The following is a 23,745-nucleotide window of genomic DNA, read 5'->3' as shown; positions in this document are numbered from 1 at the left end:
AGTGAAGGCGGATTTCTGAGGAAGGGAGAGCTTGACTTCAGTGGTAAAATCTCCACCTCGACTTTTTTCTGGATGAGACCATGACACTAAGTCATCAAAGAAACACAATCTATTCACCTGCATGGCAACATAGTGGTTTATTATATCAATTTCTGATGACGGGTTCCCTTTAACTCATCACGATTTACAATCAGTTTTCTGCTTGCGTTTTTTTCCCCCCTCTTTTAATTTCATTATTCCAGGTAAAACTCAAAACCGCATTTGCAGCCACAATTAGAATTTTTGCTATTTGCAGCTGTTTCTGATGGACGTCGGCTGTACAACATAACTCAAGAAAATATTTTGTATCATGTTTCCCTTGCGCACCACCCAAAGTAAATTTACCTTAGGTCCTTATTAAAGAGAATATAATACCAAAAACAGAGAAAATGGAATTGCTACAGATCCCATAAAAATAATAATTTTATTAATATGCAAGTTAAAAAACAAATTGTACATGACATAACAATGTGGATGATTATATAGGAAAAGATGGTGCTGATCAGCGGGTCAGTTGTAATTACATTTATATTACATATTACAATATTGTATAATTAGTTGAATATAATTTTACATATGAAAAAGTGCACACGAAGGTATGTCCCGACTATTACAATACGATGACATATAAAATACCGTATATACTTGTGTATAAGCCGAGTTTTTCAGCACAAAAAATGTGCTGAAAAACCTCGCCTCGGCTTATACACGAGTCAATGATAAAAGTAAATAAATTAATACTCACCCTCCGGTGTCCCCGATGTTCCTCCCGGCGGCTTCTTCACTCTTCACTGGCCGGGAGATTGCGCTGGCCGTCGCACACTGTGATGCGACGCTGTCGCCGCGGATGACGTCATCAGCGACGACAGAGCGGCATCACAGTGTGCGACGGCCAGCGCGATCTCCCGGCCAGTGAAGAAGCCGCCAGAAGCCGCGATGGGGATCGGAAGCCGCCGGGAGCTGCGACGAAAATCGGGACAACGGAGGGTGAGTATTAAGTTTATTTCTTTATCTGTATACTAATAGGGGCTGCTGTATACTACTGAGGGCAGGCTGTATACTGCAAGGGGACAAGCTGTATACTGCAAGGGGACAAGCTGTATACTGCAAGGGGACAAGCTGTATACTGCAAGGGGACAAGCTGTATACTACTGGGGGCAGGCTGTATACTGCAAGGGGACAAGCTGTATACTACTGGGGACAAGCTGTATACTACTGGGGGCAGGCTGTATACTACTGGGGGCAGGCTGTATACTACTGGGGGCAAGCTGTATACTACTGGGGGCAGGCTGTATACTACTGGGGGCAGGCTGTATACTACTGGGGGCAGGCTGTATACTACTGGGGTAGGCTTTATACTACTGGGGGCAAGCTGTATACTGCAAGGGGACAAGCTGTATACTACTGGGGGCAGGCTGTATACTGCAAGGGGACAAACTGTATACTACAGGGGTTGGCTGTATACTGCAAGGGGACAAGCTGTATACTACTGGGGGCAGGCTGTATACTGCAAGGGGACAAGCTGTATACTACTGGGGGCAGGCTGTATACTGCAAGGGGACAAACTGTATACTACTGGGGGCAGGCTGTATACTGCAAGGGGACAAACTGTATACTACTGGGGGCAGGCTGTATACTACTGGGGGCAGGCTGTATACTACTGGGGGGCAGGCTGTATACTGCAAGGGGGCAGGCTGTATACTACTGGGGGCAGGCTGTATACTACATGGGGGCTGGTTGGCTGTATACTACACCCTCGGCTTATACTCGAGTCAATAGGTTTTCCCAGTTTTCGGTGGTAAAATTAGGGGTCTCGGCTTATACTCGGGTCGGCTTATACTCGAGTATATACGGTAGGTATGAAACTTAATAATTAATCTCCGGATATATTAAGACCAAAAAATAGCTTGGTGAAAACATCAGAGCATCAAAGTGTAAGAGACCCAAACACGGGCTCAAGATATAGAGTAAATTAAATAAGACTTGGTGGAAAGTGAAAAATGCATAACAAATAAAATGTGTACATTAGTGATGTCTGCATATAGAATGTATGAAAAAAGTGGACAAAATATGCCAGAAAAGTGTAAAAACCTGAAAAACCTCACCTCAGCTTATACACGTGTCAATGATTAAAAAAAAAAAAAATTTAATACTCAACCTCCGGTGTCCCCGATGTTCCTCGCGGCTCCCGATCCCTGTCGCGGCTCCCCGTGTCTCCTCTTCTGTCTTCTATCTTCTCTAGCCAGCAGAGTCGCGTCCATGCGATCTGACGGCCGTCACACACTGTGATGCAACGCTGTCGCCGCTGATGACATCGCAGTGTGCGACGGCCACCGCGATCTGCCGGCCAGAGAAGATAGAGGAGTGAAGGAGCCGCGATGGGGATCGGGAGCCGCAACGAACATCGGGGACACCGGAGGGTGAGTATTAAGTTTATTTATTTTTTTATCTGTATGCTGCAAGGGGGCTGGCTGGCTGTATACTACACCCTCAGCTTATACTTGAGTCAATAGGTTTTCCCAGTTTTCTGTGGTAAAATTAGGGGTCTCGGCTTATACTCGGGTCAGCTTATACTCGAGTATATACAATATATATATATATATATACATCTAGTGTGTATAAATTACAAAAAGTGAAGCATGTAAACTATACATACAGGTGGTCCACGACTTAAGAACACCCGCCTCGTTACAAATGGCCCTCTGGATGTTGGTAATTTACTGTACTTTAGCCCCAGGCAACAATGATCTGCTGTAGGAGTTATAAAAGATGTCTTGTTAAAAGATTTATTGTTAATCCTGGTTCCCAACACAACCCAACATGTTAAAATCCTATTGTCACAAAGACCAAAAATATTTTCTGGCGTTACAACTATAAAATAGACAGCTCTGACTAACATACAAATTCAACTTAAGAACAAACCTAAATAACTTGTACTATAAAAACTGCCATAGGTCACCAATCACTATATAAATGCTCATTTAAAAAAAAAAAAAACTTTAGCATGAAAAAATTGAGAATGATGGATATCAAAGATTACTGGAAATTATAAAATCAATAGGCAACACGAGCTGTCAGTATAGAGGAAAATCACAGCCTCTAATATCTTTCATTCCTTCCTTTTAGGGCAATAAAGAATGAAGTTTTTTTTTAAAAACAGTGGGCCAGAATCCAATCCATATTGAAACCTAAATATCTGAAAAAAAGAAGGGAAATTAAACCCTGTGAAAATAAATGAATAATAGTTATAACCACAAGAAGTATACACCTCAAATAGAAGGTGCTAAACCAGCAGGGACAAGCTCAGGGACATAAGAATGCTGAGGAACCAAAGTTTTCATTCAGACCAGCTGGATGGACAGTTTGGGGGGCTTCAAATCCCCTTGGATTCTAGTTTTGGTAACAATCTGTTTCAGCACCCATGCTACCCTTCCCCTTAAAAAAAAAATGATAGGATACACAGCATAGATGGCTTGAATTGTCTAACTCTGTTGTCCACTGGTGGTGGTGATGGTACGGAGCAGTGCAGATGCATTGTTGTGTATGCTGTTTTATATGGTACCTTTTTGATTTTCATTTTTTTTTTTCTGATTTTTACTTCTCCTGTCCCGTTGACATTTGTACTTATAACCACAAGAATCTTGTTTACTCTTGACCATACCTACCTACTTGTACTTTCTGAGTTCTTTTTAATAAAAATGTGTTGTTATTGAAAGAAATGCTGATCATTACCCCCATTCACAAATCAACAAAACGCCTACCGTACATTGCTGTGAAGTCTTAAAGTTTCTGGGTCAGAAAAATATTGGGTAATGTATACTGGAGCATAGAAATATCCATATTCCGTATATACATAAATGTAATTGCATTAATTGTAATTTAATTATAGGAATCATTATTGGTACTGGGCAGAACTGGAAAGTTCAGAGACGCCTCAGCATAAAAATCTTGCGAAACCTGGGCTTGGGCAAGAAGGTTCTGGAGTGGAGAATAAAAAGTGAGGCTTCTCAGCTGGTGGAAATACTGGTTTCTCAGAAAGGTACAGTCATTTAGCTATTGGATATTTTCTTGTCTATGAAGGAACTTCACTTATGAGTGTAAATTTTAAATAAAACTAGTATGTAAGAGTGTGTTGTGATAACTTTGTTTCCACAGCTATTCAGAATGCTGATTTTAGTCTACAAGGCCATGTGCTCACTCAAACTAGATCCTGGGTGAGCACAGGGGGAGTGATCCCTCCTCAACTCTCTCCTCTTTGCTGAAAGACAAGTGACTGTGGTGCACATCTGCCCACATATAAGACATGTGCAACATCCCCCCTCCCCCACCCCACCGAGGCCTAGCCTTTTCTGGCTCGGGGGCAGCTGGATCCCTGAGATACTGGAGTGGCTGGCAGAGCACGGTCTAGTACTCATCTGCGGTCACAGTGTTGGTTACCAGGGGACTGGGGTTTCTTCCACAGCCTGGTAGAAGGAAGCTTAAGAAAGGAGGGAGAGACTGAAGGAATTGGACATTTATCCTTAGGGCAATCCTGATGTACATATAGGGATTCCTGGTGATGGTGAATGTGGTGCCCTTGGCGGTATCAGCCTTACACGGGGATCACTTGGAGACAGAGGATATCAATCACGCAACTTACAGTTCGTTTATTCAGCCAAAACAGCAGTAACAATAAACTTGGTCAAGATTGCTGGTTGGATATAGTTCCACAGGAGATGCTCACAGCCTGATATAGGTAGCTTCAGGCTGGAGATGGATAGCTGGCTGCTTCAGCAGCAGGATGATGCACACTCCTGAAGGTGGATGTCTGCTTGGGCCTGGGGTGTCAAGACAGCGTGCCACAGACACATGTGCTTCTTTGAAGCTTCTCGGTACTCTTTCCAACTCTGACTCCCTCTTTCTGGAACTGTCTTCCTGCGTTTTATAAACTCCCCTTGTGAGGTGGCAAGCTCATTATCCAACCAGCATTTTCTTTACAATGTAAATACAACAAGGCATCTTATTGGTTAAAAGAATTATACCTTCCTTCTCAGGCAGATATTTAGCAGCTACATTACCATTTCCAGACACTCCAGGTCTCCCTAGGTTGATCAGGCCAAGAGCAACACTTTTGAATGAAGGGAGCTTTTGATTTTTGCACCACTGGTTGGCAGGGGTGTTGCACATGTCCTATATTTTGCAGCCCAACTTGGTCGCAGTGTGATGACACTGTGTGCTCACCACACAATGATCAAGTGTCAAAGACTTCAATGGGGGCTCTGAACTAGCCACAAATTTTGCAGCCAGATCACAGCCCCCTTTGTGGTCATTAGAATGAAGCCTTAATGTGCTATTTTGTTTCTGCTAATACAGAGGCATTTCTGTGAATAACAGTATCTAGTTACACATCTGGGTTGTGTGTTCAACATCAACAATGCATTTGGAAAGTCTTTATACTTTTAATTATTTTCACATTTCATTGTATTGTTATGTTGTACTAAACTAAAAAGAAAATGATAATTCCCCCATAAAATGTTATTATTTAAAAAAATATTGTTGCATATCTAAAAAGGATAAATTAACATTTTGTACACCTTGATCGGTGCCCACCAGTGATGCACATTGGACAGGAGTTTGAAAGCTGCATTATAAGTCTAAATGAAAGGTCTGCAGCTGACAAATCATAGTAAAGCTATGAGCAAAAACCAAAACCTAAGAAGCAAGTAACTGCCTGCTTGTGAAACATAGAATTGATGTCAGCAAACAAATACAATTTTTCAGTCCATTTTTGAAAAAAAAAAAATCTTAGACATGTGTTTCTTAATTTTTTTATTTTTTTTTATGCCATACAACGCAATTAACAATTTTTTATATTGGTCCTCCAGGAAGCGCTATTGATCCTAAAAATTGTTTAACTAATGCAGTCAGTAATGTCGTAGCTGCTGTATCCTTCGGCCATACCTTTTCATTAAATGATGAACTTTTCCATCATATTTTCGAGTCTTCCACTTTGGTTGCTGCTTTTTTTGGTACTCGATGGGGTCAAGTAAGTAAGAACTACATTGGCTGTGTTAGTTATTCGCTGTTATTTTTAAATGCTGTAGAAGAGTTAGGAAAAAGGGACCTTCACCATCTGTGCAAAAATTATACGTTTTGCAGGCAGCTCCCTACTTAAAAACACCCAACTTGCAAGCAACCCCTAGTTACAAACGGACCTCTGGATGTTGGTAATTTACAGTATTTTAGTCTCAGGCTACAATGATTATCTTTAAGAGTTATCAAAGGTGTCTGCCATTAAGATTATTTGTTAATCCTGGTTCTTATGACAACCCAAAAGTTTTAAAATCCAATTTGGTCACAGAGACCAAAGCAGTTTTGGCTGGGGTTACAATTATAAAATATACAGTTCCGATTTGCCTACAAATTTGACTTAAGAACAAACCTGCAGAACCTATTTTGACTGCCGGGGACTGCCTGTATTTTATAAATGTTTATGTATACAAGTGTTTGCACAAAAATATAAGTTCTGTCAAATAAATTTTCTCCATGTGACTGCTGGATTTACCAACCTAAACAAAGAACTGCTGAATGGAAATGCTGAGTGAGTTCAGTTCAGCAGTTCCCCATTCAGGCAGAGTAAATATGGGACCAAAGCTGGTTGGCCACCTGCAGATTTTATTTTATAAATGAATGGAGAAATCAATGTTTTGTCTATGCTGAGTTGATTTTGGTTATTTAACACAAAATAAAAAAGTTAGGGCAAATTAAGCTATGTGAATTAGGATCTACAGGCAGACCCCGGGTTACGTACAAGATAGGTTCCATAGGTTTGTTCTTAAGTTGAATTTGTATGCAAGTTGAAACGGTATATTTTATAATTATAGATCCAGACAAAAATTTTTTTTTCCATGACGGCCCCCACCTGGAGGTTGCTCCTATATCCTGTAGGGACAGGAAGTGCAAGAGATTAAAAGCTCCTCCCTAGCACCCAACACCAGTGTCTTCCTGGGACAGGATGCAAGAGAGTCTCCTTATGGAGACACAAGAAATTTTTTTACTTTTTATTTTTACTTTTTATTTTTCCAATAGTTCCGCCTCCATAACCGAGTGGAGGGGAACAAGAAATACCTCCTCCCCACCCCCCGCGCCATCCGGCCCATCCAGCGGTCCCGGGAGACTAATGCTGGGCCGGATACGGGGGGCAAGCAGGCAGTCTGCAAATACCTGCGAGCTGGAGCCTTTCTTCAGGTTCGGGGACCGGCGTTCGAGCCGGGCATCGGTCCTCGGCAGGTAGAGAGTTCCAGCGGACGTGCAGGTTGTGGTGGCGTGCACGCGCGACTCAGGCGCGCGGTTCCGGAATAGCCGCGTGCCGGAAGTCGGGGCGCGTCATCAGGTGACGCGACTTCCGGTAGACACGTCACCAGGGCGCCGGGCACGTCATTAGGGGCGGCCCCGAATGCCCGATTCCTGGGACTCGCCTACAGTCCAGGAATCAATCACTTCCGGTTAAACCGGAAGGGGGAGGAGAGAAGAGCCGCTCCAGGCACGCCAGATGATTTATATAGCGTCCCTGGGGAACCCTATCTCGGATGGCTCTGGTGCTTCCAGCAACATGGCTGATGACGCATCCAACCTGTTCCAGGTCCTGGTACCCGTAAGTACAAGCCCTGGGCTGACCGCTTCTCTCTCTCACCATACATTTCATACCTGTCTATTGACTGTTATCATGTATGCTTCTCTTAGGGAAAAGAGCAAAAAGAACCTAAGGAGAAAGAACAGAGAGAGAGAGAGAGAGAGATAAACCCCTTAAAAAACCCTCTAAAAGATGTGGCTTATGTAATTCTAAATTATCCGAGGATTATAGAAAGAGTCTATGTCCAGACTGTCTTACTAAAATTCTAAAAGAGGAAAGATCGTCATTAATGGACGAAATTAGATCCGCAATAGAGGAGGAAGTATCCTCCTCTATTGCTGCTCACTTACCCGAACCACCTAGGAAAAAACCTAGATATATTCAGTCTTCCTCTTCTGATCAGGATTCAGATTTTCCTTCTGGTTCTATGAATGAAAGACTGGAAGAAGACTTAGAGGAGGTACATTCTAAGGATCAGGGGCACACAAAATACTTGTTTGCATCCGAAGATCTAGATAACCTATTAAAAGCCCTGAGAAACACATTAGAAATAGAAGATGTGTCAGAACCTACTTCAGTGCAGAATGACCTCTTTGGGGGACTTAAATATAGAAAGAAAAGTTTCTTTCCAGTAGTTGACACGTTAAAAGATTTAGTGTTAGCGGAGTGGAAGGAACCAGAAAAAAGAATTTCTGTTCCTAGAGAATTCCGAAACAGACTGCAATTTGAGGATAATGCATTATGGGACGAAATACCTAAGGTTGACATCCAGGTCGCTAAGGTAGTTAAAAAAACGGATCTCCCATTTGAAGATAGTGCCCAATTAAAAGACCCCCTTGATCGTAAATCTGATGCATTGCTAAAGAGGGCTTGGGAGACGTCTTCTTTAAATATTAAAACCAACATTGCCTCCACTTCTGTCGCCAGGACTCTATATTTCTGGTTGTCAGAATTAGAATCACACCTGGTAAATAAAACCTCTAGAGATTCCATTATAGAGTCTTTACCCCTCCTCAAATCTGCCACAGCATTTCTAGCGGATGCTTCGGCGGAGGCTCTAGGGTTTTCGGCCAAAGAGGCGGCCTTAACCAATTCTGTCCGGAGATCGCTCTGGTTGAAACAGTGGGGTGGTGATATAAAATCTAAGTCTATGCTTTGTGGTATACCTTTCCAGGGCGAATTTTTGTTTGGCAGCGAATTAGACTCTATACTAGAGAAAGCTGCAGACAGAAAAAAGGGGTTTCCAGTAAATAGACTTCCTCCTAAAAAACTCTCCTTTCCCTTTCGTACTTCCAGGGAAGAGAAAACTCCCTTTAGGGGCAAAGGAAAAACGGAGATGGAGCTACGCAAAAGGAGGGGAAGGTCGTGGGTTTTCCTCTAACCCCGACCACAAACAGAGAAAACAATGACTTGCAGGTGGGGGGGAGACTTTCCCATTTCAGGCCCGAATGGGAAAAATCTGCCCAAACCCTTGGATACTCCAGACCATCCAGTCAGGTTACAGGGTAGAATTTCTCCGTATTCCCCCACAACATTTTCAGAACCCATCAAATCTTCCAGAAAAACAAACTCTCCATCTCTGGACCAACTTCCAACAGTTACTTCAGATGGATGTGATTGTTCCAGTCCGGGAGATAGAAAAAGGGGAAGGATTTTATTCCCCTCTATTTTTGGTAAAAAAAACCCAATGGGTCTTACCGTCTAATTATAAACCTGAAAAAACTTAACAGGTTTATAAAATACAAACACTTCAAAATGGAATCGATAAAGTCAGCAACCCCCCTAATAGGTCAAAATTATCTTTTATGTACAATAGATCTAAAAGACGAGTACTATCACGTCCCTATTTGTCAGGATCACCAGAAATATCTCAGATTCACAGTTCGTTCCCCGGGGGGAAAAATACTTAATTATCAATTCAAGGCCTTACCATTTGGGATCTCTTCGGCACCCCGTATTTTCACAAAATACCTACTTCTAGTGGCCAAAACCAAATTAGAACTAAAGACCCACCTTCAGATAGTCATAGGTCTCCTCCAGGACTTAGGTTGGGTCATAAACGAGAAAAAAATCAGATTTAAAACCAGAGAAAGTGAAAAAGTTTCTAGGGGTGAAACTAGATTCTGTGAAACAGAGTTCTTTCCTACCGATAGAAAAGATCCAAAAAAAATAAAGGAAAATGTGAGTTTCTTCCAGAGAAAGGAGTCGTGCAGCATTCGAGTCTTCTGGGCCTCCTGACGTCCTGTATCCAGTGCGTGGCTTGGGCTCAGAACCACACAAGGACTATGCAGGCTTGGACAATCCGGGTATGGGACAAAAACCCTCTACATCTAGACCACAAGGTAAAAATTCCCCTTTTAGACAAACATTCTCTTAAAGGAGTTTGGTGGAATCCAGACCCGGTCTTGACAATACGAACAGATGCAAGCCTGACAGGTTGGGGGGCTGTGTTGGCAGGCCACTATTTTCAAGGTCAGTGGGACAGCCAGACTCGTTCTAGGTCCTCAAACTTCCGGGAGTTAAAGGCAGTCCTAGAAACCTTCAAACAGAGCCACTTACACATAAGAAATCAACATGTAAGAATCCTTTCTGATAACACTACTACAGTAGCTCATCTGCGCAGACAAGGGGGCACAAAGTCAAAAACTTTGTCGGGGTTATCGCATCAGATTTTTCGGTGGGCGGAAACCTATTTTCTATCCCTCTCAGCTATCCATCTCAAAGGTACAGAAAATATAGAAGCAGACTTCTTAAGCCGGGTTACATTAGATCCACATGAATGGTCACTAAACTCGCAAACTTTCAGGGAAATCTGTCATATCTGGGGGACTCCAACCTTAGATCTTTTCGCGACCCACCTAAATAATAAATCCCCTAAATACTTCTCTTTAGACCCTAGGGGCTCTCCTACAGGGTTAGATGCCTTCAGTCATGCATGGGGGTCTGGGTTAGTCTATGCTTTTCCTCCCATACCCCTGATTCCCAAAATCTTACAGAGATTGAGAACAGAACAGGTATTAATGGTTCTTATTGCTCCATACTGGCCAAAAAGAAGTTGGTTCCCGGTTATTCAGGAACTAGCTATAGATAATCCTGTTCATCTACCTTATCGTCAGGATCTTCTTCTACAGGGTCCACTGTATCATCAAGACGTACGACATTTAAAACTTACGGCCTGGATCCTGAGAGGGCATACCTAATGACCAAAGGCCTTTCTACCGAAGTGATCAACACTATTCAAGCAAGCAGGAAACCAGTGACTAACGCTATTTATGCCAAGATCTGGAAAAAATTCTGTACATGGTGCGGGGACTATCCTCCTTCTCCAGAGAACCCAAACTTAGGTCAAATCTTAGATTTCTTACAAGCAGGGTTTTCTCTCAGTCTTAAACCAAGCACCCTTAGAGTCCAAATTTCGGCCTTAAGTATATATTTTGATTTCCCCTTAGCAGATCACAGATGGATCAAAAGATTCATTAAGGGCTGTTCTCGTATTAAACCGCATATACACAACCCAGTCCCTTCTTGGGATCTCTCGCTGGTCCTAAATATTCTCACAGAGCCCCCCTTTGAGCCTCTTGATTCTACAAACATGAAAATCCTCACATTTAAAACAGTCTTCCTAATTGCGATTACCACAGCTCACAGATTGGGCGAAATTCATGCCCTCTCGCGCAGGGAACCCTTTCTAAGAATCTTAGACGACAAAATAGTTCTCAAACTAGATCCCCTCTTCCTCCCTAAAGTTGTGTCTGATTTCCACCGTAGACAGGAAATTATTCTTCCCTCTTTTTGTGCTAATCCTAAATCTGAACGTGAAAAAAAGTGGCAGACTTTAGATGTTAGGAGATGTGTTCTCTTTTACTTAGAAGCAACAAAAGAGTGGTGTAAAGATTCAAATTTATTAGTCAATTTTGGGGGGAAGAATAGAGGGTTGAAAGCCTCAAAAGCGACCTTAGCCAGATGGATAAAATCCACCATCTCTCTCTGCTACAAAACCGCAAACACCTCCCTTCCGGGGGACATTAAAGCCCATTCCACTAGGGCCATGGCAACATCGTGGGCCGAAAAAAGGGGTGCATCTCTGGACCAGATATGCCGGGCAGCAACGTGGTCAAGTTCCTCGACCTTTGCAAAGCACTACCGCTTGGATATTGCCTCCAAGGAAGACCTGGCGTTCGGCAGGAAAATCCTGCAGGCGGTGGTCCCTCCCAAATAATGGGGTAATCTGGTAAGTCTCCAGGTGGGGGCCATCATGGAACGTGGTGGAAATATGGAATTAGACTTACCGGTAATTCGGTTTCCACTAGTGACCATGATGGCCCCCCATTATTTCCCTCCCTTTCTTCCTTCTTGGAGATGGTTCTATGTAAAAATTTTTTGCACTTGCATCCTTCCGGGTGGTACTTTGGTAGACACTGGTGTTGGGTGCTAGGGAGGAGCTTTTAATCTCTTGCACTTCCTGTCCCTACAGGATATAGGAGCAACCTCCAGGTGGGGGCCGTCATGGTCACTAGTGGAAACCGAATTACCGGTAAGTCTAATTTCATATTTTTGCCCCAGTGACAATTGGAGTTTCAAAATTTTTTGTTGTAATGGGACCAAGGATTATCAATAAAGCTTCATAATGGACACTTTACAGCTGATTAATACAGTCGGGGACTATAGTAAAGCATCCAGAGAGCTTCACCAGAGGTCACAGTGAGCAGAGGTGTCCGTCTTTAACTAGTGGTCTTCTGTGAGTTGGGTGTCCTTAAGAAGGGGACTGCCTGTATTTTCTGTATTATTTATATTAAGTAATATTACATTTGTTTTATAAATGGTGTCTATAGTTCATTAATACATTTTAGAATGTCTTAAAAGAGTTTGTTTTGGGGAAACGGCGTGATGATAAATCAGTTACAGTAGAAGTCATCAGTACTATGTAGCCATTTTATGATTATAGTAATTGTTTATTCAATGTTTAGTTGATTTGCTCACTTCTTCATATTAAGATATTATTTAATGACTAATCATGATTCAGTGGCTGTATATAATGGAATAATTAAGACACTTTTTATATTATTTAGCCCTTGTAGTTTGGAATTATTATTTTGTATGATAGTATCATAAATCCACTCATTTTCCATATTGGCAGTATATTTCTCACTGTATGGCAACATTGGTTAGTCATTTATCATACTCTACTCATCATATAAGCCAACTTAATTGCAACATTTTGTCTCCCTACTTTTGCTTTTTAGCTATATGATGCTTTCCCCTGGCTCATGCATCGTCTCCCGGGTCCTCAACAGAGCATGTACAAACATCTTCACTTCTTAAAACAATATATGTTGTATGAAATAAGGCAACATCAACAGAATCCTTCAGCTGAACCTCAGGATGTTATAGATTATTACCTGGAGCAGATCTCAAAAGTAAGTAGTAATCTTTGTGGTCAAGGCTTACAAAATGGACTAATATCTAATGAAATTGTAATGTTCATTAAAAGTTTAAATATAGTTTGTCAAATCTAAAATTAGCAAATTCTTATGAGTATGACCCCCTCTAAGTGTGTGTTTTTGTTTTTTTTGTTTTTTTGTTTGTACATTAACTTTGTGAATCATATGGTGCTGCTAACTAGGTTTCATTAATCTTACCATAAATGCTACTTCTAGGAGCACCTCATGTCTGGCTACAACAATTTTGTATTGGTGGACAGTTGTGAGATCCTCATACACTTTTATATTTTGGAAGACCCTGTCTTCACAGAGCTGCTGACCCCTCCACTTGCTGGAGCATGGCAGCTATTGGTTATTGCTGATCCAGTCTATGACTGACTTAAATTTACACATATTTAATAAATCTTTGGTAGAATTATTTCTGTACAGTAAGAACTGTGAATCTGTGGAATAGCGTGCCTCAGTAGAAAGCTTCAGAAAGCACCTAGATGACTTCTTACAGCAAAATAACATTAATGGATATATCATAATATAAAGTTCGGTTCCCCACAGCCCTTTACCTTTACTTACTTGGTTGCCTTTTTACCACCGTACTAACTATGTAATCATTATTTTTTTTTTTTTTTTTGGTATGAAACAAAAATCATTGAATTTCAATGACAACTACTAAAAAATGTGATGTTGATCTTCATCATGTCTCTTAGACTCAGGATGATCCTTCTTCCACAGTCGATGAGGAAAACCTGATTCAAGTGTTGGTGGATTTTGTGTTGGCAGGCTTTGAAACTGTTACATCTACCCTACGCTGGGGATTACTGTACATGGCAGTCAATCAAGATGTACAAGGTGAATTTAATTTATTTAGTAATCTACTCTACATATTGAGGTATGATAATTATTTTGTAACGGTATCATGGCATGGTCAGTGCAGTTCCTGATCATAATTGGGCTAAACAAATGTTGACATTTGTCCCAATCAATGCCAAGTGTATAAATGCAGCTTATGAGAAGTGAACTTAGAATGTGTTCTTAATGTACATTTTGGATGTGTTTTCATGGCATTTTGATACCCATCCTAAATATTGCAAGAATTATGCCTTCTTGAAATCCCTTCTGATAATTTTCAAGTGACACTAGCACCAAAAGACATTTCTATATTACAGGCATTTTATCTTTCCATGTAAAAGGTCATCAGGCCACTTTCACGTATTGCGTTTCTATTTAGATGGGGAAGAGCTTGGTCCAATCCCATAGGTCACAGGTGTCAAACAAGGCCCAAGGGCCTTGTGTTGACTGGCCCGACACCTTCCGCTGACGCATGGTCACTGTATTAGTGACTACAACGCCAGCAGAGTGTGCTGAGCAACCTTGCATTCATGTTCATGGGTAAGTACGCCGTGCTGCGCTACACATGAACGTCACAGCTCCGCTGCTGAGCGGCATGTCCGCCTCTCACCTCCGCTCTAATCACCGTGCTGCATTGAAAATTAACCCCCAAACTGCTGTGAAGTGCATAGAAACAGTGCTGCGCTGCATAGAAACAGATGATGCAATAACCTCATGGCTACCCTTGTGAGAGATGGCTACACGGGCTACCCTTGTGAGAGATGGCTAGAAAACAATGTTCAGCTTTCTGGTTGCTCTCAAAGGGCTCATTGTGATGGTATTGCTGTATTAATGTAAATACTAAACGGCTCGCTTTACTGTTAAGTATCTACATTTAGTACATACAGTACTAAAATGACATTCAGTCCTTTTAGGGCAACCATAAGGCTAAAGTGCCCACCGGTGGAAATGAGTTTGACACCCCTGCCATGTGTTTCCATTAAATTGCATGAAATCAGGTTAAGCACCAGAGTTGCATTGGAAAATTCCGAAATATTAATAGAACTCAAAATATGATAAAATTTTACAATCCTAGTCATAACAATGAATATTTAAAAAAACAATTATGACTGCATTGCCCACGCAAGCTTGCTAACAAACTAGATAACATAAAGGTATTTATATGCACTTCCATTTTTTTTTTTTGGAAGAGGTATGTGGTGATTGTGCAAAAACTATCCAATTTTTTTCTATATACCGTGTTGTTTTGCTACCTGGGTGGTAATTTCCAAAATAGTGAATCATATTATGGTGTGCAAATAGTCAAATTCATTGGAGGTCCATATTGAACCTTAATATCGCACCCAGATTGAGTATATAATTTACTGGTATAAGGACAAAGCTGTGTACTTACACAAAATGTGATATCTAGATCCACCCTCACTTTGGGCAGTGGAGACCTCCTTGTTGAATGTCCTGCCCTCTCTGTTTCTATGCATCTGTGTTGGGGTGCTGTCACACGTAGTGCTTTGAATCACGGCCTGGCCTGGCCCAATCTCCTATGCGTTTGTATTACATGCAAACGGTAACCAGTACCCAGTGTCTTGTATAGTCTAAATGCAAGACACCGGTGCTGGTTACCGATCGCATGGGTTTCTGCAGAAATGCATATGCAATCGTGTCATGGCACGCTCCTTTTAAGCTTTGATTTTGTTTTTCTAAATGGAGTCAAAGCGCTACGTGTGACGAATCCTGCGATGGTCCGCTATAAATATCAGCTGTTTTTCCATTAGCTGCAAGCTTGTGGTGAGTACTTATGTGCTGTGCTAACTATTAAATTGCCAGGCCTGTATCTGGCACCTGTAATGTGGTCAACCTTTCTTGGTGGAGATCATTTAACTTTTTGGTATGGTCTTCTGTGGATCACTGGGACCTGTAGTGTGGTCAATTGTCACATATAAACCATTTTAAAACACATGTTTCTCTATACTAATCATATGTGATAGAGACAAGCCCACGCAGCCTTTATGTTGCAATTCAAAATGAAACTTAAAAGCTGTCTGTGAACCTGGCCTGAATGGCTTCAGACCTCTGGATGCCAGTAATTAGTAAATTTAGCACCAAATTGCAATGGTCAATTATAAGGGTGTGTTCACGCGTGGTTATTACATTGCATTTTGAACAGCTGAGGAGAGGAGATTTTGCTAATTACATTGCGGGTATTCCTAGGATGACAAAATTCTTAAGTATACTCAGGATGGCAGAATAACACTTTCTCTAATTCATTGTTATTAACAAAAGTACATCATTTCACAGATACAAAAGTAGCCTGTCTATCAGTATAGCTTTTGTATGTTTTGGCATTGGATACAACCATAAACTCAATCCAATGGTCAGGTAAGTCTTCCTGTCTGCTGGAGCGAGAGTGAAGAGGCATTGTCCAGTCCAGCAGCCAGAGTAGGGAAGCTTGACAATTTCTACAGAGAAGATAAGCATCATGTTCCAAGGGGGGAGGGGGCTTAGTTTGTGTTTGGTTAGATAAGAAAGCAGAGCTGAGTGTGTCATTGTGTCTTATATCCATCTCATGACTCTGATTTCACTTCCTCATATCTCCCTTTTTTATGTGTCTAATATTATTAGAATCTTCAGAAGCTAAATTAAAGTGTAGCTAAACCCTGTACCATAATGATCCTAGCACATTGTCAGCACACAGCAACTCCTGCATAGCACAGAGGAATCAGGAAATGTCTGCTCATCTAGTGTCTTCCCACACTGCAGAATCTAAAGGCAATTTCACACTTGGCGCTGTTGGTCCGTGTGGATGTGGCCAATGATAGATGTGGTTGTCAGTGGCATTTCAGCTCCACCCCTGCGTACTACCTAAATCATATGAACAAAAACTTTGAACATTTCAAAGCCCAAGTCTCTTTATGTATGCCACGGCGCCAGAGAAACCTATATTTCCAAGTGTAAGGACTTGCCCTAATGGCAATGTTTATTTTTTCTGAATCTGAACAATATTCTGATTTGTTTTATAGTTAAAGCCCAAAAAGAAATTGATGCCATTGTAGAAAGCATTGAAAATCTGCAATATGAACATCGCACAAAACTGCCTTACACAAATGCTGTAATTCATGAAATACAAAGAGTCTCTAACGTGGTTCCTAACGGCCTGCCTAGGTTATGTACACAAGATATTAAACTACAAGAGTATTCAATCAAAAAGGTAAATAATCACAATAGTAATAATTGAGGGGGGAAAAAAATATTAAAAACTTTTTAGCTCATCCATATCAAACTGGTGGGGGTCCAACATCAGATTATCACCTGTTCGATGTAACTCATGAACATATTATGGAGCAGAAACTACATCTTTTTTTCTCTGTATAATAGCTAAATGGGAGCTGATCAACAATAATGGATTCTAATATAGACTGTTTAGGTGGCCCATAGCAACCCAAACCACCCCCTTTGAAGGTCCTGAAACTACAGAAAGCAGACAGAAAGGACACATCATCCATTCCAGAAGAAGCTTGATTCAAGTACCACATGTAGGAAGTGAATTCCAGATGGGAGTCTTAATCCACTATGCTGATCAATTCTAATTTGGTCTGAACTCTGTGGTTAGCAGTGGTTAGCTTTTCATGGTTAGCTTCCTCGGATGTCTGAGGAAGGGGGCGTGTCCCTCAAAACGTCACTAACGAGTGGCTCACAGCACCATTACATGGCGTCTAGAGGAGTTAGTCTCTGCCCAGGATCGAGAAATGTGAGTCGAACATAACCTGTTTCATAGCCCTATTTGTTGAAAATCGGCGAACAAACAAAGGTACATGTGCAAAAATTGGAACAGTTTCTTGTGATCCAAGGTTAATAGTTGTATATAGCTTGCAACATTGTTAACACATAAGCTATATAAACTAATGCTATTGCAATATATTTGTGTGATACAAGATTATTGAGTTGTCAATGGACGATTTCTGAAGGAAAGTTAATACAAGTTTGAAAATAAATTGTGGTCATTTTTTGGATATTGTTAACTGGATACGTTAATGAAAGGAGACTAGGAGATCTCCTGTCCTAGAACATATATATACAAAATTAGCTCCTCATACTATCGCTTTTTCTTCTTGAATTAGCTTTTCGTGAAACCCAGCTTTACCTAGAGCCAGAAAGTAGGCCTATACCTTGAGGCCCTAGGAGAAGGGAAATCATCAAACACTGAACTATGTGTGGTTATATTTATATTTTTGCAGTATTTTATTTTGATTTACTCTTACTTTATAAATTAAACCTAACATACAACATAATAAGAGCCTATAGGCCAGGGCCGTCGCTAGGTCAAAAGATCCGGGGCTCGTGCCCCGGATCTTTTGGCCAGTGCCCCGAATCTCCTCGGGTCAGCAGATCATCTGCCCCGCTGCCCGGGAGATTCCTTCCCTCTCGTTCTCATCACGATCTGTGTCCTCAGATCGTGATAAGAACGAGTGCAGGCGCTGCTTTCCCCTGCAAGGACCTAGCCTCCGGGAGTTCCAGAGGCTGAAAGACCTGTGATGTCATGATCACATGACCCGCAGGGGAAAGCAGCGCACAGAAAGAGAGAGAGAGCTGCATCTGTGAGGTGAGAAACATGATAGGGACTAGGGAAGGGGGAGAACATTGTGAGGCACATTATTTACTGGGGGGCTGTGTGCGGCACATTTACTGGGGGGACTGTGTGAGGCACATTACTTACTGGGGGACTGTGTGAGGCACATTACTTACTGGGGGGACTGTGTGAGGCACATTACTTACTGGTGGGACTGTGTGAGGCACATTACTTACTGGTGGGACTGTGTGAGGCACATTACTTACTGGTGGGACTGTGTGAGGCACATTACTTACTGGTGGGACTGTGTGAGGCACATTACTTACTGGTGGGACTGTGTGAGGCACATTACTTAGTGGGGGGCTGTGTGTGAGGCACATTACTTAGTGGGGGGCTGTGTGTGAGGCATATTACTTACTGGGGGGCTGTGTGAGGCACATTATTTACTGGGGGGCTGTGTGAGGCACATTATTTACTGGGGGGCTGTGTGGGGCACATTATTTACTGGGGGGCTGTGTGAGGCACATTATTTACTGGGGGGACTGTGTGAGGCACATTATTTACTGGGGGGCTGTGTGGGGCACATTATTTACTGGGGGGCTGTGTGGGGCACATTATTTACTGGGGGGCTGTGTGGGGCACATTATTTACTGGGGGGACTGTGTGGGGCACATTATTTACTGGGGGGACTGTGTGAGGCACATTATTTACTGGGGGGTTTTGTGAGGCACATTACTTACTGGGGGGCTGTGTGGGGCACATTACTTACTGAGGGGCTGTGTGGGGCACATTACTTACTGAGGGGCTGTGTGAGGCACATTACTTACTGGGGGGGCTGTGTGGGGCACATTACTTACTGGGGGGGCTGTGTGGGGCACATTACTTACTGGGGGGCTGTGTGGGAGACATTTCTTGGAGCGTGTTCACACATGGCACTAGGACAGGCCTTGGTTTGATCACATATGCTTTCCAGTAATACACATGTGATGGGTAACACCCACCTGGTTTTGTTTAAATGCAAGACAAAGTGTGAGCGCTGCCTTACAGTATTTGGGGAGATTGTTAGGGGCGGCAGCAGGATAACACTGCCAGGGAACCAAGATGTAGGGACAATGAGGAACATAAGATGTGGTGATGGGGATTTCTCCTTTTGTTCTCTGTAGCTGTATATACCAGAAGTAACCTTGTTATTGGCACAACCACATGTGAGGGGGTTATGTACAGGAGGGGGCATTACTGAAAGTGCCATACACATGCATTGGGGCCCGTGCCCCGGATCTTTTACCACCCTAGCAACGCCCCTGCTATAGGCTTCCGAAATGTAAATCTATAAGTCTATCTACTATACAGGCAGGTTCTTACATGGGGTATTCCTATGAAGACAAGATTCTTAAATGTACTTAGGATAACAAAAGAACATATTTTCTAATTTACTGTTAACAGAAATACAGCATTTTACAGATATAATTCCAGCCTGTCTCTATCAGCCCCGGAACCTTCTGACTTTAGGTCTGACATCTTGTCTGGCACTGAGCAGTTTTTTTTTTCTCTCTGTTCCCTGCTGTGGCCCCCGCCCTTGCTTTTGAGGATGAGCTCACACACACTGACTTCCTGCCAGCAAAAACTACAACAACACATCATAGCATAAGGAAAGTTACAGGCAGATAAGTTCTTTATCTGGGGGGAGGGGGCACATCAAATCTGACAGTGTGTTTGCAGATCAGAGATTGTCATTGTGTGTAATATGCATCTTATTGATCTCATCATCTTATCTCTGATCTGTCTCCTCTCTCTCTAAGTGTCAGGTACTAGTACAATGTTCAGCAGCTAAATGTAAATGTACATAAACCTGTCCCCTGATAAGCTACCTACATTGTCAACACACAGAACTAGAGGAATCATGAAGAGTCTGGTTAGAGTCCCCACCCACACAGACACTACACTGACCATCACTGAGTTATGAGAGCTAAAACAGCAATAAAACTGAGTAAAATTGTAAAGTAAGGGGTTAAAATTATCTTTATTGTGTAAACTTCACTGGGGGATTGAAATTTGAGAATTTTCTTATGGGCAAACCCCTTAAGTTGAATTTGCATGCAAGTAGCAACTGGTATATTTTATAATTGTAGCTTTTTTTTGTCCCAGTGATAATTGGATTTTCAAAATTTTTTGCTGTCATGGGAAAAAGGATTATCAATAAAACTTCCTTACAGACACCTTACAGTATATCATTGCAGCCTGAGACTAAAGTAAAGCATCTTGAGAGCTTCACCTGAGGTCACAGTGGGCAAAGAGGTTCGTCTGTAAATAGGGGTCGTCTGTAAGTCTGTTTTCCTTAAGACGGCCTCTACTTACTCCTGTAGTGGTAGAATTTTAGTAAACTTTTAAGAACTCTATGGAGATAGAATTCCGTACAGTTGAACTATAGTCTGAATGTTACAGATGATAAATGATATAATATGTTATACTGGAATTTTCAGTTCAGATTAAAAAATATCACCATAAATAACTGAGAATTAGAGTATGTAGTATGACATTATACCATTTTTGGAAGTATGGACTACAATATACAATTGTAGTGCTAAACTTCTTCTTTTCTGCATCTTTAAAACCTCTACCCATACATTTCTCTATTTTGGGGGAAACTTTGTAAAAGCTAAAAAGACCACCACTATGGAAACTATAGTTGCTATTACCAAAAGTTTTTCTCAAAGGGGTTGAGAAGGATATCTCCAATAAGATTGCAGTCCTCAGACAAGCACTGTGGTCTCTTCACTTCCTATGGGTTTCTTGACTAATGCATATAATTGGCCTGAGAGTGACCCTGACATTTATGTATTTGAACACTTATATAATATAATAATTATTCACATCTTTAATAATTTTGATTCCCAATTCCTTAGGGTACAATAATCATAGCTAACCTGGCCTCTGCATGTATGGACCCAAACCACTGGAAATTCCCGGATACATTCAATCCATCAAACTTTTTGGATGAAGAAGGCAATTTTCAGCCCAATGAGGCGTTCCTTCCATTTTCTGCAGGTAACCGTAATCTTATTAAAAATAGATAAATGTAAGATAAATGCAAGAAAACTATCTGTAGTGATTGTCGCAAAAGCTTGTTACCTCTACCCCTCCCGGACAGGAAGTACCTCCTCCCATTTTCCCTGCTCTTGCAGTACTGGAGATCTGCATTCATGTGAGAGAATTCTGAGCATACAGGAATATATGCCTGACCATAGGACTGAGTTTATAATTGTATCCAATGACAACCAAAACAGCAGTACTGATAGAGACAGAATTAGAGTGTGCTATTTCGCCATCCAGCAAATGGTAGAACGCAGATGGGTGCAGGCAAGCAAAGGATTACTTTTGTTGATGTGGTGTGTACCTATGAGGTTCTTTAGCAACTGAGGTGTGAAGTAGCTCTTCCTACGGTAATCTATTTATGGGGAGTTTCAAATCTATTTTCATTGTATCTCAACACCCATTCAGAAAATACAAGCACATCTACCGTAGATATATCCAAGATTTGTTCGTTTGTATTTGGACAGGCAACTACCGTTGCCACCCTATTTCTCAAACAACTAAATAACAACCCCTGGGGGTCTCATTTGCAATTGAACACAACCACACACAAAGAGGATGAGTATTACTTTGACTCGTGTATAAGCCGAGGTCAGGTTTTTCGGCACATTTTTTGTGCTGAAAAACTCGGCTTATACACGAGTATATACAGTACATGCATCGGGAAGAAGGTGAACTCTGGCGGATCTGAGCGGGGAGCGACATATGCAGGATATGGGGCGAATGATCTACGTGGATCTGCAGGGATCGCGACTCGCACAGGTAAGTAATTGTGCCCCATTGTTTTTGTGAAAATGTGTTAAAACAGAATAGAAGCTACGGTATATAAATTTGGTATCACTGTGATCGGACTGAACCAAAGAATAAAGTACATGTATCATTTGGAGCGCACAGTGAAAGTCATAAAAACAGCACACAAGAAAATGGCGCAAATTAGTTTTTTCACTATATTTGGAATTTTTCCTGTACACGGCATGGAATAATAAATGTCACTGAGTAGTATAATTTGTAATGCATAAAATAAGCCCTCACACAGCTCGGTACACAAAAAAATGAAAAAGTGATACATTTTTGAAGGTGGGAATCAAAAAATGAGCGAAAAAGGCTGCGTTTTTAAGGGGTTAAACATCTGGGTGACCTTGCACCTTTCCAAATGTCCTATTTTGCTGGGGTGTCTCGTGGACATCATGGTTTTATGTAGGACCCTCTATGTCAACTGAACATTTAAAAAAAAGTATTTTGATTAGAAACCCCATTTAAGATAAAATTGATGTCAATTGATCACTTTTTAAAGATTATATTTACCCCATTTCTTGGCAGGTCACCGCAATTGTATGGGAGAACAAATGGCCAGGACTGAGCTATTTATATTCTTCACTAGCCTCCTGAAGACTTTAAGCTTTCAGCTTCCTAAAGGAGTGACTGAAGTTAACATGGATGGAATTTATGGGACTACATATCTACCACATGCTTATAAAATTTGTCCTATCCCCCGTTAGGTAGAACATTTGACAGTATCTATGATGTTAGTCATTGTTTTATTCATGTTCTAAGGGAAATATCCACAAGCTATCACTATTTTCCCCATGAGTTATGACCAATAATTTATACCAATAAAAGCTAACTACCTTATATTATACAGGCAGTCCCCGGGTTACATACAAGATAGGGTCTGGAGGTTTGTTCTTAAGTTGAATTTGTATGTAAGTCGAAACTGTATATTTTATAATTGAAGTTCTGGACAATTTTTTTTCTTTTGTCCCAGTGACAATTGGAGTTTCAAAATTTTTGCTGTAATGGGACCAAGGATTATCAATAAAGCTTCATTACAGACACCTTACAGCTGATCATTGCAGTCTGGGGCTATAGTAAAGCATCCAGAAAGCTTCACCAGAGGTCACAGTGGGCAGAGGGGTCTGTCTGTAACTATGGGTTGTCTGTAAGTCGGGTGTCCTTAAGTAGGGGACCGCCTGTATATATCTCCCTTGTGCTAACAAGGACATGGACTCTACAAGGTCTCTAAAGGTGTGCAGCTATACATAAGCAGCATATCCTGCTTACTGCAAACTGTGATATGCAAGTATCTTTTTTTGTAATTTTAACAATATTGCCCAGATACTTGACTGGATTGAGATCTACTAAATTTGAAAAGT

At 41.5% G+C, this 23,745-nt stretch overlaps 1 protein-coding gene across 4 annotated transcripts in view; it reads left to right on the top strand.

Annotated features, from left to right (window-relative positions):
• The window catches only part of LOC140122049 (cytochrome P450 2J2-like), a 46,892-nt gene extending 23,465 nt beyond the window's left edge, over positions 1-23,427 (top strand). For all 4 annotated transcript variants that reach the window (XM_072142422.1, XM_072142421.1, XM_072142420.1 and 1 more), the window contains 7 exons: positions 3,929-4,078; positions 5,904-6,064; positions 12,895-13,068; positions 13,797-13,938; positions 16,956-17,143; positions 21,406-21,547; positions 22,913-23,427. In XM_072142422.1, the coding sequence (XP_071998523.1) occupies positions 3,929-4,078; positions 5,904-6,064; positions 12,895-13,068; positions 13,797-13,938; positions 16,956-17,143; positions 21,406-21,547; positions 22,913-23,091 (1,136 nt within the window). In that variant the 3' untranslated portion in view covers positions 23,092-23,427. The remainder of the gene's footprint in view (positions 1-3,928; positions 4,079-5,903; positions 6,065-12,894; positions 13,069-13,796; positions 13,939-16,955; positions 17,144-21,405; positions 21,548-22,912) is intronic.
• Positions 23,428-23,745: the final 318 nt, after the last annotated feature.

The sequence above is a fragment of the Engystomops pustulosus genome, chromosome 3 (assembly GCF_040894005.1).
Source record: "Engystomops pustulosus chromosome 3, aEngPut4.maternal, whole genome shotgun sequence".
Lineage (NCBI taxonomy): Eukaryota > Metazoa > Chordata > Amphibia > Anura > Leptodactylidae > Engystomops > Engystomops pustulosus.
The sequence above is the reverse complement of the archived record's forward strand: the minus strand, read 5'-3'. Positions and strand labels throughout refer to the sequence as shown.